This window comes from Pelophylax lessonae (assembly GCF_965119305.1).
Source record: "Pelophylax lessonae genome assembly, chromosome: 2".
In the NCBI taxonomy this organism is placed as follows: domain Eukaryota; kingdom Metazoa; phylum Chordata; class Amphibia; order Anura; family Ranidae; genus Pelophylax; species Pelophylax lessonae.
The window spans coordinates 542178808-542192122 of NC_138769.1; the positions used below are offsets into that span (position 1 = coordinate 542178808).

A 13315-nucleotide genomic window follows, 5' to 3' on the forward strand; every position below is an offset into this window, starting at 1 on the left:
CATCCAGCACCTGATTTTTTTGTAAAGCTAACGGAAGTCAATTTTTGAAATAATAATTTTTAGAACCCTGTGTCATCAAACTTCTGACTCTTGTTTTATTTGTTTATAGAACAATCCAAAAGGGAAAGGTAAACCTAAACTAAAGATCGGGTGACTTATTTACATGCTATACTTTTTAGCTTAAGAGCTTTCATATTTTCTAGTATAGGTTTGTCACTTTTTGAGTTGATGACAGAACAAAGAATGTCTATTCTTCTATCTTTTGAGATTAGCATACTTAGTTATTTACATTCTGTTGTATGGAAAGAAGTGTGGTTGCAAACATTGCAACGAAAGGTACAAAAAGTTCAGAAGTTTGCTGCACAAAATATGGCTAGACCCTTGCTAGATTTAAATAGAAATTATGTTTTGAATATGATTCTGGTATGTCAAGAAATTTATTCCAGGAACTCAGGTTATGGTAGAATTATAGATCTGAAGATACCAGGGATGCCAACTGGGAAGGTTATTTTGTTATTGTTAAATTATTTAGGACTATAGTTAGTTTTTGTTCAAAGAATGGGTAAACAACGCAGAAAGGACTATGAGACTAGAAAATTACTTAAGAAAAACATACATTTTTTTGATAAGAATGTGATGCTTGTTTTCATTTTCTCTCCTTTGTCTCTCATTTCTAAGTTTAAAGAAAATTATTTTATTTTTTTCTGGATTTTTGAATTCTACTATGACCGTGAGACAAGCACAACTAAACCTCTATTTGTCACAGTTTTTTTTGTTTTTGCTTTCATCATTACTTCCTTCTAATTTTGGTATCAAGGACTATAATTTTTGGATGGACTTTAAAGTTTTCCTCATATGGACATGTTTCATAAGAGACATTCTGATCATTCGATCATTATGAGAGGTGGAGTTAGAAAGCGATTCTCATATATGAATTTTTTTTTTATGAATTATCTGATATAGGAGAATATGAGTGTTTAGAGCTTGAAATATTTTAAAACACATTGTGTTGCTTAGTCAAATAAAATGGATTATACAGTTATGGGAATATTATGTGTACAATCTGCTGTGTTAATCTTGATGGTAGTGACAAGATGGAAGAAAACATAAGTGACTCCGTGTTGACAATGAAATTTGATACTTTCTCCTACACAACGTTTGTTAGTTTAGTAGATCCTTGGAAGACTGATATCACAGCAACAGCTAAAAATAATGATACTAGTTTAGTTTAAATTATAGTTGTTATATCTAGGTTTCTTAATTATTTTACAGAAACACATACTATGATAAACTTGTAAACAGAATTTATCTTATTTTAAAAATAATAGAATTAGGAATTTTACATGACTTATGGACATGGGCATCCGCAGAACTTTTCTCAGGGGGGGGGGGGGGACATCATTTTAAGGTCCCCCATGCTCCACCCCTTTTTAAAAATGTAATGAAGGGGAGGGGCTTAGTCATTATACTTATTTTGAGTATTTATTTTTAAAGAGAAAACAGCAGCATTTTTTCTTTTTAAAGCATTTGTTAAGCTAAAAAAAAAAAAATGATCTTGTTCCCTTAAAGCATGTAATGCAGCACAGTGCTTTGCTGTGTAATTTGGGCCCCCTGTATCACCTAAAATACCTGGCTGGTCCTGCCTGGCTATGTCCTCCCCTCTGTAAACTGACCATGGTATACCATGGCTGCTGAGCCCTGACACTGTGGTCAGTTTATGTGCCTCCATCATTCGCAGCTCCCCTGTCCTCCTCTGTCCTCTCTCCCTCCCTGTCTGCTCCTGTGGCAGTGCCCGCCCCCTCCCCTCTTGCTGCTGTAGTTTCATTTAAAGTTTCATATCCTGTCTTTAGTCTGTTTAATAATCCTGTGTGCCCCTGTGTATGTGTTTTATAAAAATAAGCCATTCTTTACAAATTTTCAGAGCGCCACTCGCCGCTCACGTGACCCGCCACCTCTCTCCTTCTCTCCCCCTCCCCTCCTCCACCCCTCCTGACTGACATCAGTGAGGAATCCTCGGCCCCGCCTGCTGCAGGCAGCTGTCAGACGGGGAGAGGAGAGAGCGGACGGGTCACGTGAGAATCGTTCAGCCCTCTGAAAACTGGTAAAGATTGGCTTATTTTTTTAAAACAGACACACAGGCACACAGGATTATTAAGAAGACCAGACAGGATGGTAGAAAGTGGCTTAACAACCACTTGAAAGGGAAAGTTGAGGTTCCAGGGGGGGGGCATTTGTCCCCCCTTGTCCCTACCTGCGGATGCCCATGCTAGTGGATATATACTTCTATTGAAGAAGATGCTAATTATATCTAGATGAAAAAAAAAGATATAGTTAAAGTACATACAGGCTTGTTTAGAAGAGAAGGATCTGATTTAATGTGTCCAGACAGAACTAAATAATACGGAATCTTGAAAAAAGTGCATAGAAAAGAGTTGTTCGCTGGTCATAGATTTTGCTATGTATGTATTTCTATTCTGAGTTTCTATGTCAGTATGTTGGGTGGAGTTATGTGTCTTGCTATAGACTCAAACTATATATGCAAGAGTGGGTGTTACTTTTATATTCAGAATTACTATCTTCTTGGGACACACTTTTTGCCAACATCGTCTTTACATATAGTATAAAAGACAACTATATCTACAGATCAAGCAGAGATGAGAAAAGAACATCCTACACTCTGAAGACACGTAACATCTCTCTCTCCTTTTGATGTGTGAAACCTTTCTGTTTTGTTCTGTTTTGTATGTTTTGCTTTACTTTAAGAAAATATAATGACAGCTGAGAAGTGTATTTCGAACACTAAAGACAAAGTGGTTCTAAACATCTTTTCCTTAATGCATTCCCTGTCCCAGTAGTAGTATCGCCTCTTCACCCCCCTTTATAATTACCAAAGTCCAATTGCAATCCAGCACTGTGCCCGTCTGCAGCTGCGCTGGTCTCTGTTCCTCTCCTCGAAGGACAAAGAGGAAGAAGTAGGAGCCACAGGCTCCTGCTGGTGTCAATCAAATCTTGTGAGGAGGGAGCGAAAGAAGGGTTCGAGCCACACTGTGTGTGTGTGTGTGTCTATGTACACACTCAGCCTGGCTCAGGAGTGAGCCCACAAGTCTACCCGAGAGCAAGTAGAAGGGTACAGTTCTGGCGTGTGACCCCAGAAGAGGTTTGGGGCCACTCTGTGCAATAACATTGCACAGAGCTGGTAAGAAAAATATGGTTATTTTAGAAAACAAAATCAAGCTTTTACAACTGCAACATAGTCTGCCATTTTCTATTATACACTGAATGACTGACAGTAACATGATGTGTGACAGGTGGCCCTTTGCTGCCCTTAGCAGACATGCCCTAGGCCACTGCCTATATTGGCTCTCCTATGCAGATATCCTGCCTTGTACTCTAGATCCCTTTGCAGTCTTGCAGAATAGCCCCCTAGAGAAACATTTTTCCAGATTGCTAATGAATTAAAGTGTAGGATACCATATATTTTTTTTGTATGTGTTCACATATGTGTATTTTATAAATATTGTGTTCTTTCTTTTGCATGTACTGCTTCCACCTGAAGTATCTGGTTGAGCCTGACACTCACCTTTCTTCCTTATTCTAAACTGATCACACAAAGCACAGAAGATGATCTGTTCTGGCCTGGTCAGTTTCCATCCTTTGGCTGGCCATTCAGAGGTACAAGACACTGTGCAGAAACACAGTATGCCTGTATTGGGTAGTTTGTTTAGGCCCTATGCCCCCTGATCAATCACTGCCTGCCTCTGGCACACACCCGCTCCAAATCACAGCCTGCCTTTTAAACATGCCCCCTTCACAAGCACAGCTAGCATCTTGCCTTAGGCTGAACAGAATATGGAATACAGGCACACTGTGCATCCTATAACCCTGCCCCTTACATTTAGGAAGAAGTGATACATCAGTGGTCTCCAAACTGTGGCAATGGGGCCAGATGAGGTCCTTTGCTTACTTTATCCGGCCCTGGGAGAATTATTCTTACCTCTGATAAAAGACACTATTTCCCCCACTGACAACAACAATGGGGCATCATTTCTGCCACTGAAGCCAATAATGGACCATTATTCCTCCCAATGACACCAGTGATGGGGGCACTATTCCTCCAACTGACACTAACATTGTGGCACTATTCCTCCCACTGGCACCAATGATGGGGCACTATTTCTCCCACTGACACCAACATCGGGGCACTATTCTTCCCCCTAATACCAAAGATGGGGCATTGTTTAATCCCACTGATGCCAAAACATTTTCTACTCCCACTGGCTACAGTCCAGCCCCCATAAAGTCTAAAGGACATTAAACCGGCCTTTGTTTAGAAAGTTTGGAGACCACTCCGATACATGGTCACATGACAGAACTTTCAAATCTTGTAAAATAAAGTAAGAAAGATAATTTCTGAAATGAAGAAAAAGCAGTAATAGTGCCTGAATAGTCATAACTGTATTAGAAAGTGTCTATAGTATTGTATGTTCACAACTACTTTAAGCATGCATACAATTTTGGGACCAGTAACAAAAGCAAAAACGTCAGTAAATCTGTGTGTGCTGACAGATTGTTGTGCTTTTGGCTTCCTGGCTTACCTATAAGCAAAGCTTCTTTCTCTGATTTGAACGTTTGCCTTTGTTTTTCTGCATCCTTCTCTTTATCGTGGTTGAACACAGCAACACCGACAGTGCCGTTCTCCTACAAGTATATAAAAGAAGGCATCATTTGGTGTTTTGTGGGTATTGCGCAGTTAATCATTAGTTTGCAATGTTATCATTTTTTGAAGACATAAAAACATTTGCTTGATTATGTGCATTTGTTCTGCATCTGGAAACAAAACAACAATGGTAACAGAAAGGCTTCATTCCACGTAGCAGAGTCTAAATCTTCTTGAGATGGTGTACATAATGCTTGGTCTTAGCAGCCACCTTTCATACTGCTGTGTTTTGGCACTGAGTGTTTTGCTACTTTAATTAAACTGAAATAGGTGCCTCATAAACATAAGGAAGATTTATGCTTGAAGAGAATGAAAGGAAATGTAATTGAAATTTAAAAAATGCATTTCTGTACTGGAAGGGTTTTTCCTCATTAAATTAATAATAGCACATCACGCTGAATGTGGAAATGCAAAATGTATGCAAATAAGACATTTGTTACAGAGTACACAGGACAGTGTCTTACACACAATACAATGTGAACAAGAGAATATGTGAATAAGACAGCTACATATACTGCTTTGCATAATTATTACCCTCTTGGATTCTCCATAATTTGTAGTGTTACAACATTAAAATGTATTTAACCACTTCAATACAGGGCACTTTTACCACCTTCCTGCCTAAGCCGATTTTCAGCTTTTAGCACTGTTGCACTTTGAATGACAATTGCTAGGTCATGCGACACTGTACCCTTTTTTCTTCCAGAAATACAGCTTTCTTTCAGTGGTATTTGATCACCACTGTTTTTTTTTTGCGCTACAAATAAAAAAAGACAGAAAAAAAGAAAAACGTTTTTCTTTGTTTTTGTTATAAAATTTTGTAAAGAAGTACGTTTTCTCCTTCACTGATTGGCACTGATTAGGCAGCAATGATGAGGCGGCACAGATGAGGTGGCACTGATGAGGCACTAATATACAGCACTGATGGGCACTAATATGCAGCACTGATGGGCACTGATAGGTGGCACTCATGGGCACTGTTGTGCGGCAATGATGGGCCCTGATAGGCACTGATGGGTAGCACTGATAAGGAGGCATTGACAGACATTACTAATGGGCACTGACTGGCATTACTAATGGGCACTGATTGACATCCTTTATGGGTACAGAGGGGCACTGACTGGCATCCTTTATGGATACAGGTGGGCATCACTGATGGGTCTGCACTGATAATCAAAGCTCTGATTATCAGCGCAGACCCTTTGTCAGGAGAGATGCTGATTGTCTCTCCTCTACCGGCGCCTTGTCAGCGCGAATGGAGGAAAGCCGATCCATGGCACTTCCTGGTTACCATGTGATCAGCTGTGATTAGACATGGCTGATCACGTGGTAAAGAGCCTACGTCATAGGCTCTTTACCTAGATCGAATTGGCACACCACCAATCGCCACGCTGCGCACCCCCCGGGGGTGCGTACAAGCGGTTTATTCTGTTGGATGTTATATGACACCCAGTCAGGATAACACAACCACCCTGTGGCTGTCATTTTGCATACGATGGGCGGGAAGTGTTTAATTCAGATATTTTTCTATGTAATTTAGACAATGTGCTCAAAGTATACCTTAACCATTTGATGTCAACCCCATAGCAGTTTTACTTCTACAGGGTGGCTCTCCTGTGCAAAATCACACATATATATATATATATATATATATATATATATATACACATGATTCTGCACTCCTGCCTGCGTGGATGCAGGGCACTTGATGTCCTCAAGGAACATCGCTGTTCTGATGGGGGGGGGGGGGGGGGAGGCAGGGAGGGAGGGATGAATTCCGTGTGACTAGAAACCATCTCTTCCCCTAGGGAAAACAGCACATACAGTACACAAAAACAATAGCTAGGCACAAAATTAAACCTTTGATCGCACCCTAGATGTTTACCCCTTGCCAGCCAGTGTCATTAGTACAGTGACAGTGCATATTTTTTGTACCGATCACTGTATTAGTGTCACTGGTTCCGCAAAGTGTCAAAAGTGTCAGTTAGTGTCCAATTGTCCGCAGCTTTATCACAGTCCCACTATAAGTTGCTGATCACTGCCATTACTAGCATGAAAAAAACAAAACAAAAACAAATGTATACCATAGTTTGTAGATGCTATACACGTTCGTGTAAACCAATCAATACAAGCTTTTTAGGATTTTTTTTTTAGCAGACTACATATTGGCCTATAATTATGAAGTAATGTGATTTTTCAGATTTTTTATTGGATAGGATTTATAGCAGAAAGAAAAAAATATTGTTTGTTTTTCAAAATTTTTTCAAATCATTTTTTTTTTTTTAATGCAACAAAATAAAAAAAAAACACAGTGGTGATCAAATACCATCAAAAGAAAGCTCTATTTATGGAAAGGAAATTACATAAATTTTATTTGGGTACAGCGGTACATTACTATGCAATGCTCAGTTATAGTAACGCAGTGCCGCATCACAAAAAATGGCCTGGTCATGAAAGGGGGTAAACCTTCTGGAGGCCAAGTGGGTAAACAAAAAATGTTATTGAATTTTGAATAGAGTAGGTTTGTTAAATCTCCATCATGATTTTTTTCTTACATTTGCATTCCATTCAAAAGATTTCTCTCACAACAGGAAATTTTGAAGTGAAGCAAATCAAGTAAATCCACTCTTGCGCTTTTGTCACTAGAACTTGTTCACATTACACTATTTCCCCTCTATCAATCTATCCAAAATGAAAAAGAAAAAACTTTTGCCTTTACATAACAATTTGAAGTTGCAAACTATTTTTACTGCAATACAAAGTAAAATTCTAAACAAAAAAAGTATAAACTTAAATAAAAAATGTAATCAAACAAAAAAAACGTTATTCCATACATTTTTTCTCATCATATTTAAAGACCAGCTTTGTGGTACCATATCTGAGTTACAGTTGGCCCCCAATGTTTCCCATCTCAGCTGTGGTTCTCTGCTGCTTCTTCAAACAGTGATGGATCAAGGTCTTGCAGCATCCAAGGCAAAGATGCTGAATTCCCAACCCCACCCCTTTGCTGGAAGCTAAGATGCATGAAGCTTTTACTTCTGTGTGTATATTGGCTGGACAGTGCATGAAATAATAGAATACAATGTTTTGTTCCATGAGAAATCAAACGGTTTTGGGAGAAGTGTTGTGGGAAAATGATTTTGATTAGGTCATAACAGAAATCAGGAAACAGAACCAAAATTTCATTAAAGCGGTAGTGAACCGCTGACAAAAAAAAATTGTCCCCTGCAGGCTTATGCCATAATGTGCTACTATGCACCATATACTATAGCACATAATGACATACTTACCTTTCAAACAAAGCCCTCCAGCGGTGCGCTGTCACAGCTGCAGGGGCTTCCATCTTCGCAGTCTTTCTTCCAAGTTCACGGGCTCCATCTGAGAACTATGGTATTCTTTATTTCATCAGAACTGAAATTCTATAAATTGTAATTTTTTAAATGTTGCGTTTTGAGACAGTTTAGGGGTACATTAACAAAAAAAAAAAAAAAATATATATATATATATATATATATATATATATATATATATATATAGTATTTATATGTAAAGAAACCAATAACGGTTCTCCCAGTGTAATTAACAGGGCTGTCCTGACCATCTGAAAGCTGTCCTTTGCACTTAGTTTACCAAGAACCTCTGCTAGAGTTCAGAGATGAAGACAGCAGATCCCCATTAATCACATTGGAATAACATCAGAGGAGGCCTACATTCTGGCAGTTCAGTCTTGCAGAGCGCAGGAGATCACCAATGAGGCTCTTGCCCCAGCCATGCCCTCTCCACCACAGTGCGTAGAAGAATCTCTCCTGCCTCTGGGTCGGCTAAAGCATGCATTCAGTGTCACATTGGCCTCTTGGTTGCTTCTCTGATGCCCTATTTACCAGTAATTAGATATAGCTATGGTTGTGCCTCCTTTTTAACAATAGATGGAATAATGTTACTTCAGGTGATGTTCAAGATTTAGATTTTTTTTTTTTATACCCAACCTAATGTGGTAATTTTCCAGAAATGTATTTTAGATTTGTTTTGATGGCTCCCTTGTCTTACAATGTGATTAGTTTAAGTTCTCTAGCAGGTGTACTTATTTTGAGGTCATATGACTAATTGTATATGCTGTATGCAGACTCTAATTAACAATGTTACTTTTTGTACATTTCTTTTTTTTTGCACTTTCACAGTATGTACTATTTTGTGTAGATCTGTGACATAAAATCCAAATTATTTAACATGCATAGTCTAAGGTTGCACACCTAGTTGGAAGGCACTACAATTATCAGCATTAGCATTTACCTACTGTCATCAAAAGCACTAAAAGTGTTCCTAAAGTCTATTTTTTTTATTAAAATAGCAAACCTTATACTTACCTGCTCTGTGCAGTGGTATTGCACAGAGTGGCCCCATCCTCCTCTTCTGGGGTCCCCGGTGGCGGTCTTGGCTCCTCCTATTCTTCTTACGTCTACCATAGATGGCCGCTGGCTATTGGGAGAGTGTAGTCTGCGCGCTGCCAACCTGTGTGTCTATGGAGCCATGCTCTGTAGACTTACACTGTGGGACTTAGGCCTGCCCCCACTTCCTTTTCACTGCATCTGATTGACACCAACAAGAGCCAATGGCTCATGCTGCTGCTTGAATGCTGCGTGAAGAGGAAGTAAAGGGAGAATAGATGCAGTCATGCACAACACTGATCCCTTCTCCCCCTTCTTCTTCATACAGGGGAAGGGTAGCACAGATAAACTGAAAAGGTTTCTTACCTTAAAGCAAACAATGAATTAAGGTAAAACATGTTTTTAGGTTTAGTAACACTTTACATTTTATCTAAGATTTAAGGTAGAGTAGGGAAGTGTTGAAATCCTGGAAAGGGTTTTACTGTTGTTTGTGTTCTTACTGGGAAGATTCATCCTCTGTCCTAGTTTCTATTGTCACTAGGACAGAAAGTAATGAAAAATCTTTAATTCTACATTTGTTACTGGTATAAAGTTGGCTTCCCCTCACTTTGTAGAGATTTTCACTCACTTTCTATTATGTCTCTGGAAAAGAAGTAACAGAAACTCTCCAATGGGATGCTGATGACAATTAAAAAACTCTAAGGGGTTTTATCATTCACCAATCTAAAACTTTAAGCTGTGGGTTTAGATATGCATTAATGCTCCAGTCTCCACACGTTCTGCACAGTGTCATATCTGTATTATACGGTCTTTAATTTTTTTTGCATGTTATACCACAAGACTGCATCTATTGCTCTATTTATTGAGTAGCACCCTCGGTTATCCAATGTCTATTTGTATTCTGGCTGGAATTTGACACATAGAAGAGATAAGAAGAGGCTAGTAGGGCAATGAAATGAACAGCTTAGAAGAATCATTTGAATATTATTTAGCACCCAGAAGCCTTTTCCGTGAAGCAATAAAACACTAGGTCTCAGCTGTGCTCCTTCTCCCTATAAAATGAAGTCACAGTTCAATATTCATAAAATAGGTCTAACAGCAGTAATATTTAATGTAAAATATATGAATTTGTGCATTGCATATTCCTGACAATCTATAGCCATTGGCCAAAAGCCAATTTTCACAATTCTTCTACTGGAAAATAGGACAACATTGTCTCATTAAACAAAAGGAATCAGAGAAGCAAAGGCAACCTAAAGTATGAATAGTAGAATCATGCAATTTGCAGTGTATGTGCCCCGCTGGCAAAGCATTAATGCATCCTGCACGCTGTTTTATAAAGAATTGCTTACAGGACTGTGATATTCTGAGGGATGTTATTCAGCTTACATTAATTAAAGTTTCAAGTACTACCATTCCATCTTCCATCAAGAGTTTTGTTAGGGTACTGAAAACAGACAAAAACATGCTTTCACATATGACTGTCTTGTTGTTAACTTTGGCACAGAACATGGAAGGTGATGAACACAGCACGTGCTGCCATATATGGGAACCAGGGCCGGCCCTACCATGGGTCCCACTGGGTCCAATGGACCCAGGCAGCACTTGGAGAGGGGTGGCAAATTGACTCCTAAGATTTTTTTTTCCGAGCGATTGTGTGTGTCATCAGTTTGCGGCGTGTTACGTGTGGCATTTCCCCATCTCATACTGCTGCCCTTAATGCAAACTGATCAGTATGTGGAGGTGGAGCGTCTGCTCCAGGGAATGTCCCTTGCATGATCATGGTGTGCGCAATGACATTAGACACCAGCGCACTCCATCTCACGCAGGGCAGGCTAGATCCTCTAGGGTGGTGGCCGTGGCAGACACAGGAGTGACAGGAGGACTGAGTACAGACAGTCGGTGTCTGGTGGACTGGTGTAGTGGTGAGTTATGCAGGAAGATGACAGTATATATAATATTTTCTAAATGTTATATGTCTATAAATTAATGGATGTGGAGGCCTTTTGGTGGGCGTGATTTATTTTATTTTTTTTTTGGGGGGGGGGGGGCAGCATTTCATTTTTGGACCCAGGCAGCACAATGTCTTGGACCAACCCTGGTGGGTACAAATGACAAGGACAGGACCCAATAAGTACAAGCTGTGCAAGGTGAGCAGTGTTTACAGGTTCTGTTGTATTTCACTGATGGTCATCTGAGCTTATTTGTAGAGTAATCGGGCACCAATAAAGAGTTTTAAAATGTATGAAATGCAGTGATGGACTGGGGCCTGTGGTGCTAGTAAACAACTCAGGAAGTGAAATAATTGGTGCTGCTGATGACATGAAAAAGAGAGAGGAAGAACAGCTGTGTACACAGATGCAACATACTGCAGGCTCCTTTTGAGTACTGCATAGATTTAAAACTTGACCAGGTGGTGCAATGTCCACCACTGCATGATTTATATATAGCTCTCTTTTTCTTAGAATATTATTTTTGTTTTTTCACTTCTAGTTCACTAATGACCTCAGCAATATTACATCCAATGAGATATTCTGAACCTTAAAAGAGACTTGGCAGTTGAATTAAATTATATGAGCTGTCATTCCACACTTGTGGTAAGGTTACATAAGAAAATATTCTTTAATTTTGATTGAAAAATGTTTCTTTCACTTTAAAAAACTTTTTTGAAAATTTCTATTTTTTTCAGGGTCTCCCTACAAGTGTTGTCACCCTCTTCTGTGCAATCACATCCTGTTGGGGATGTTGCAGATGTTTAGTGGGGTAAGCATTACTAAAATACAAATTTTGATTTGCGTTTTTAGTCACATTTTAAAGGGACACTGTCACCTTTCACATACAGGTCAAACTGACAGTGTCTTTATAAAGGAGCCCAGCGACTATAATATTTTGCCTACATTCCCTCATCACTGTTTTCTCCACTGCAACTGGTGCTGAAATCAGCGGTGTGTGTGAGGTTGTTCTTTCGGTCATGTGATACTACTTGCTTCACTACTTAGTGGGTCATGCATATTAGGTGTTATGACACCATTATACAGGCCATTTGTATATTGCACACAATATAAATGTGCAATATTTACATTTTAAAACAAATGTGGTAGGTATGGAAGAAAATTGAAATATAACTGCAACTGGATCCACTCTAGGTCCTCGATCTAAATTCCATGCCTATAAAAGACACTATCCACAGTGAGTTTGCATGCTCTTCCTGTATTGGTGTTGGATTCAAAACACATTCTGAAATGACACTGCAAATGTATTTGACAATCTGCAGGAGGTAAAACTAGGGTAAAGGAGATGTACAGCCAAAGCTCGTTTGCACTCCTGTGACCCGTTTTCAGAAGTCACAGAAGTCGGTCCGGGCACCACGTCATCACAACCATGGATCCACCAGGTGTCTGGACTAACCCCTGGCTCAGCCTCTCAGCGAGCCTGAGCCGGCGACTCCTTGCCCCTTCACAACTCAGCGCTCCAGTGAGCACGGAAGGGGCAGAGCAGAGAGCTGCTGACTGACAGTCAGCAGCTCTGTGCTCAGGGAGCTGTGGAAACTGAGTGATCGGCAGTGTTCGATCACTCAGTTCTCAGTCTAGAGGCGCCGGGGGACTACATCCACCTAGGTAAGTATTATTGCGGGAAAAAAAAAAAAAAAGCTATACATCTATATTAAGTTATATCTTTAAAAGGTTTGTGGAAAGATAATCTGTTTTTCATATGCAACTACCAGCATGGATTGCAATGGCTTCCTTAGTTATTTACATGCTGGTGTGACAGTAGATTTTGGTCACTTTTTCATAGAAGACATACATAGTGAGTGTTTATTATGAATAACATAAAAAGGGACAAAACTGTAATTACATGTGTTATGTCTAGGACAACAGCAGAGCCCATCAAATCGAAAGAATTCTAATCTGTAACATGTACACTGTTCCTACCTCCCTGCAATTCCCTCATGTCTGATATACATAACAAACAGCAATTCATGTGCCTTATCTCTTCATGTGCAAGGTTACTTTTAATTGCTTAGAGGAGTTCATTGTACTTATTTACATAAAGCAACCTGTCATGGATTCAATTAGAAAATTACCACATTTTTCTCATTATGTACATGAATTATTGCAACCTAGCTGGAGGTGGGGGTGATCATTTGCACATGGCACAGTAAACGCTCTGCAGATTACACACAAAAATACATGTTAACTAGTAACTGGTGTCT

At 39.5% G+C, this 13315-nt stretch overlaps 1 protein-coding gene across 2 annotated transcripts in view; it reads right to left on the bottom strand.

Moving 5' to 3' along the window:
* Positions 1-13315, bottom strand: part of ENOX1 (ecto-NOX disulfide-thiol exchanger 1) — a 321535-nt gene that overhangs the window by 18610 nt on the left and 289610 nt on the right. For both annotated transcript variants that reach the window (XM_082245942.1, XM_082245941.1), the window contains exon 13: positions 4596-4698. In XM_082245942.1, the coding sequence (XP_082102068.1) occupies positions 4596-4698 (103 nt within the window). The remainder of the gene's footprint in view (positions 1-4595; positions 4699-13315) is intronic.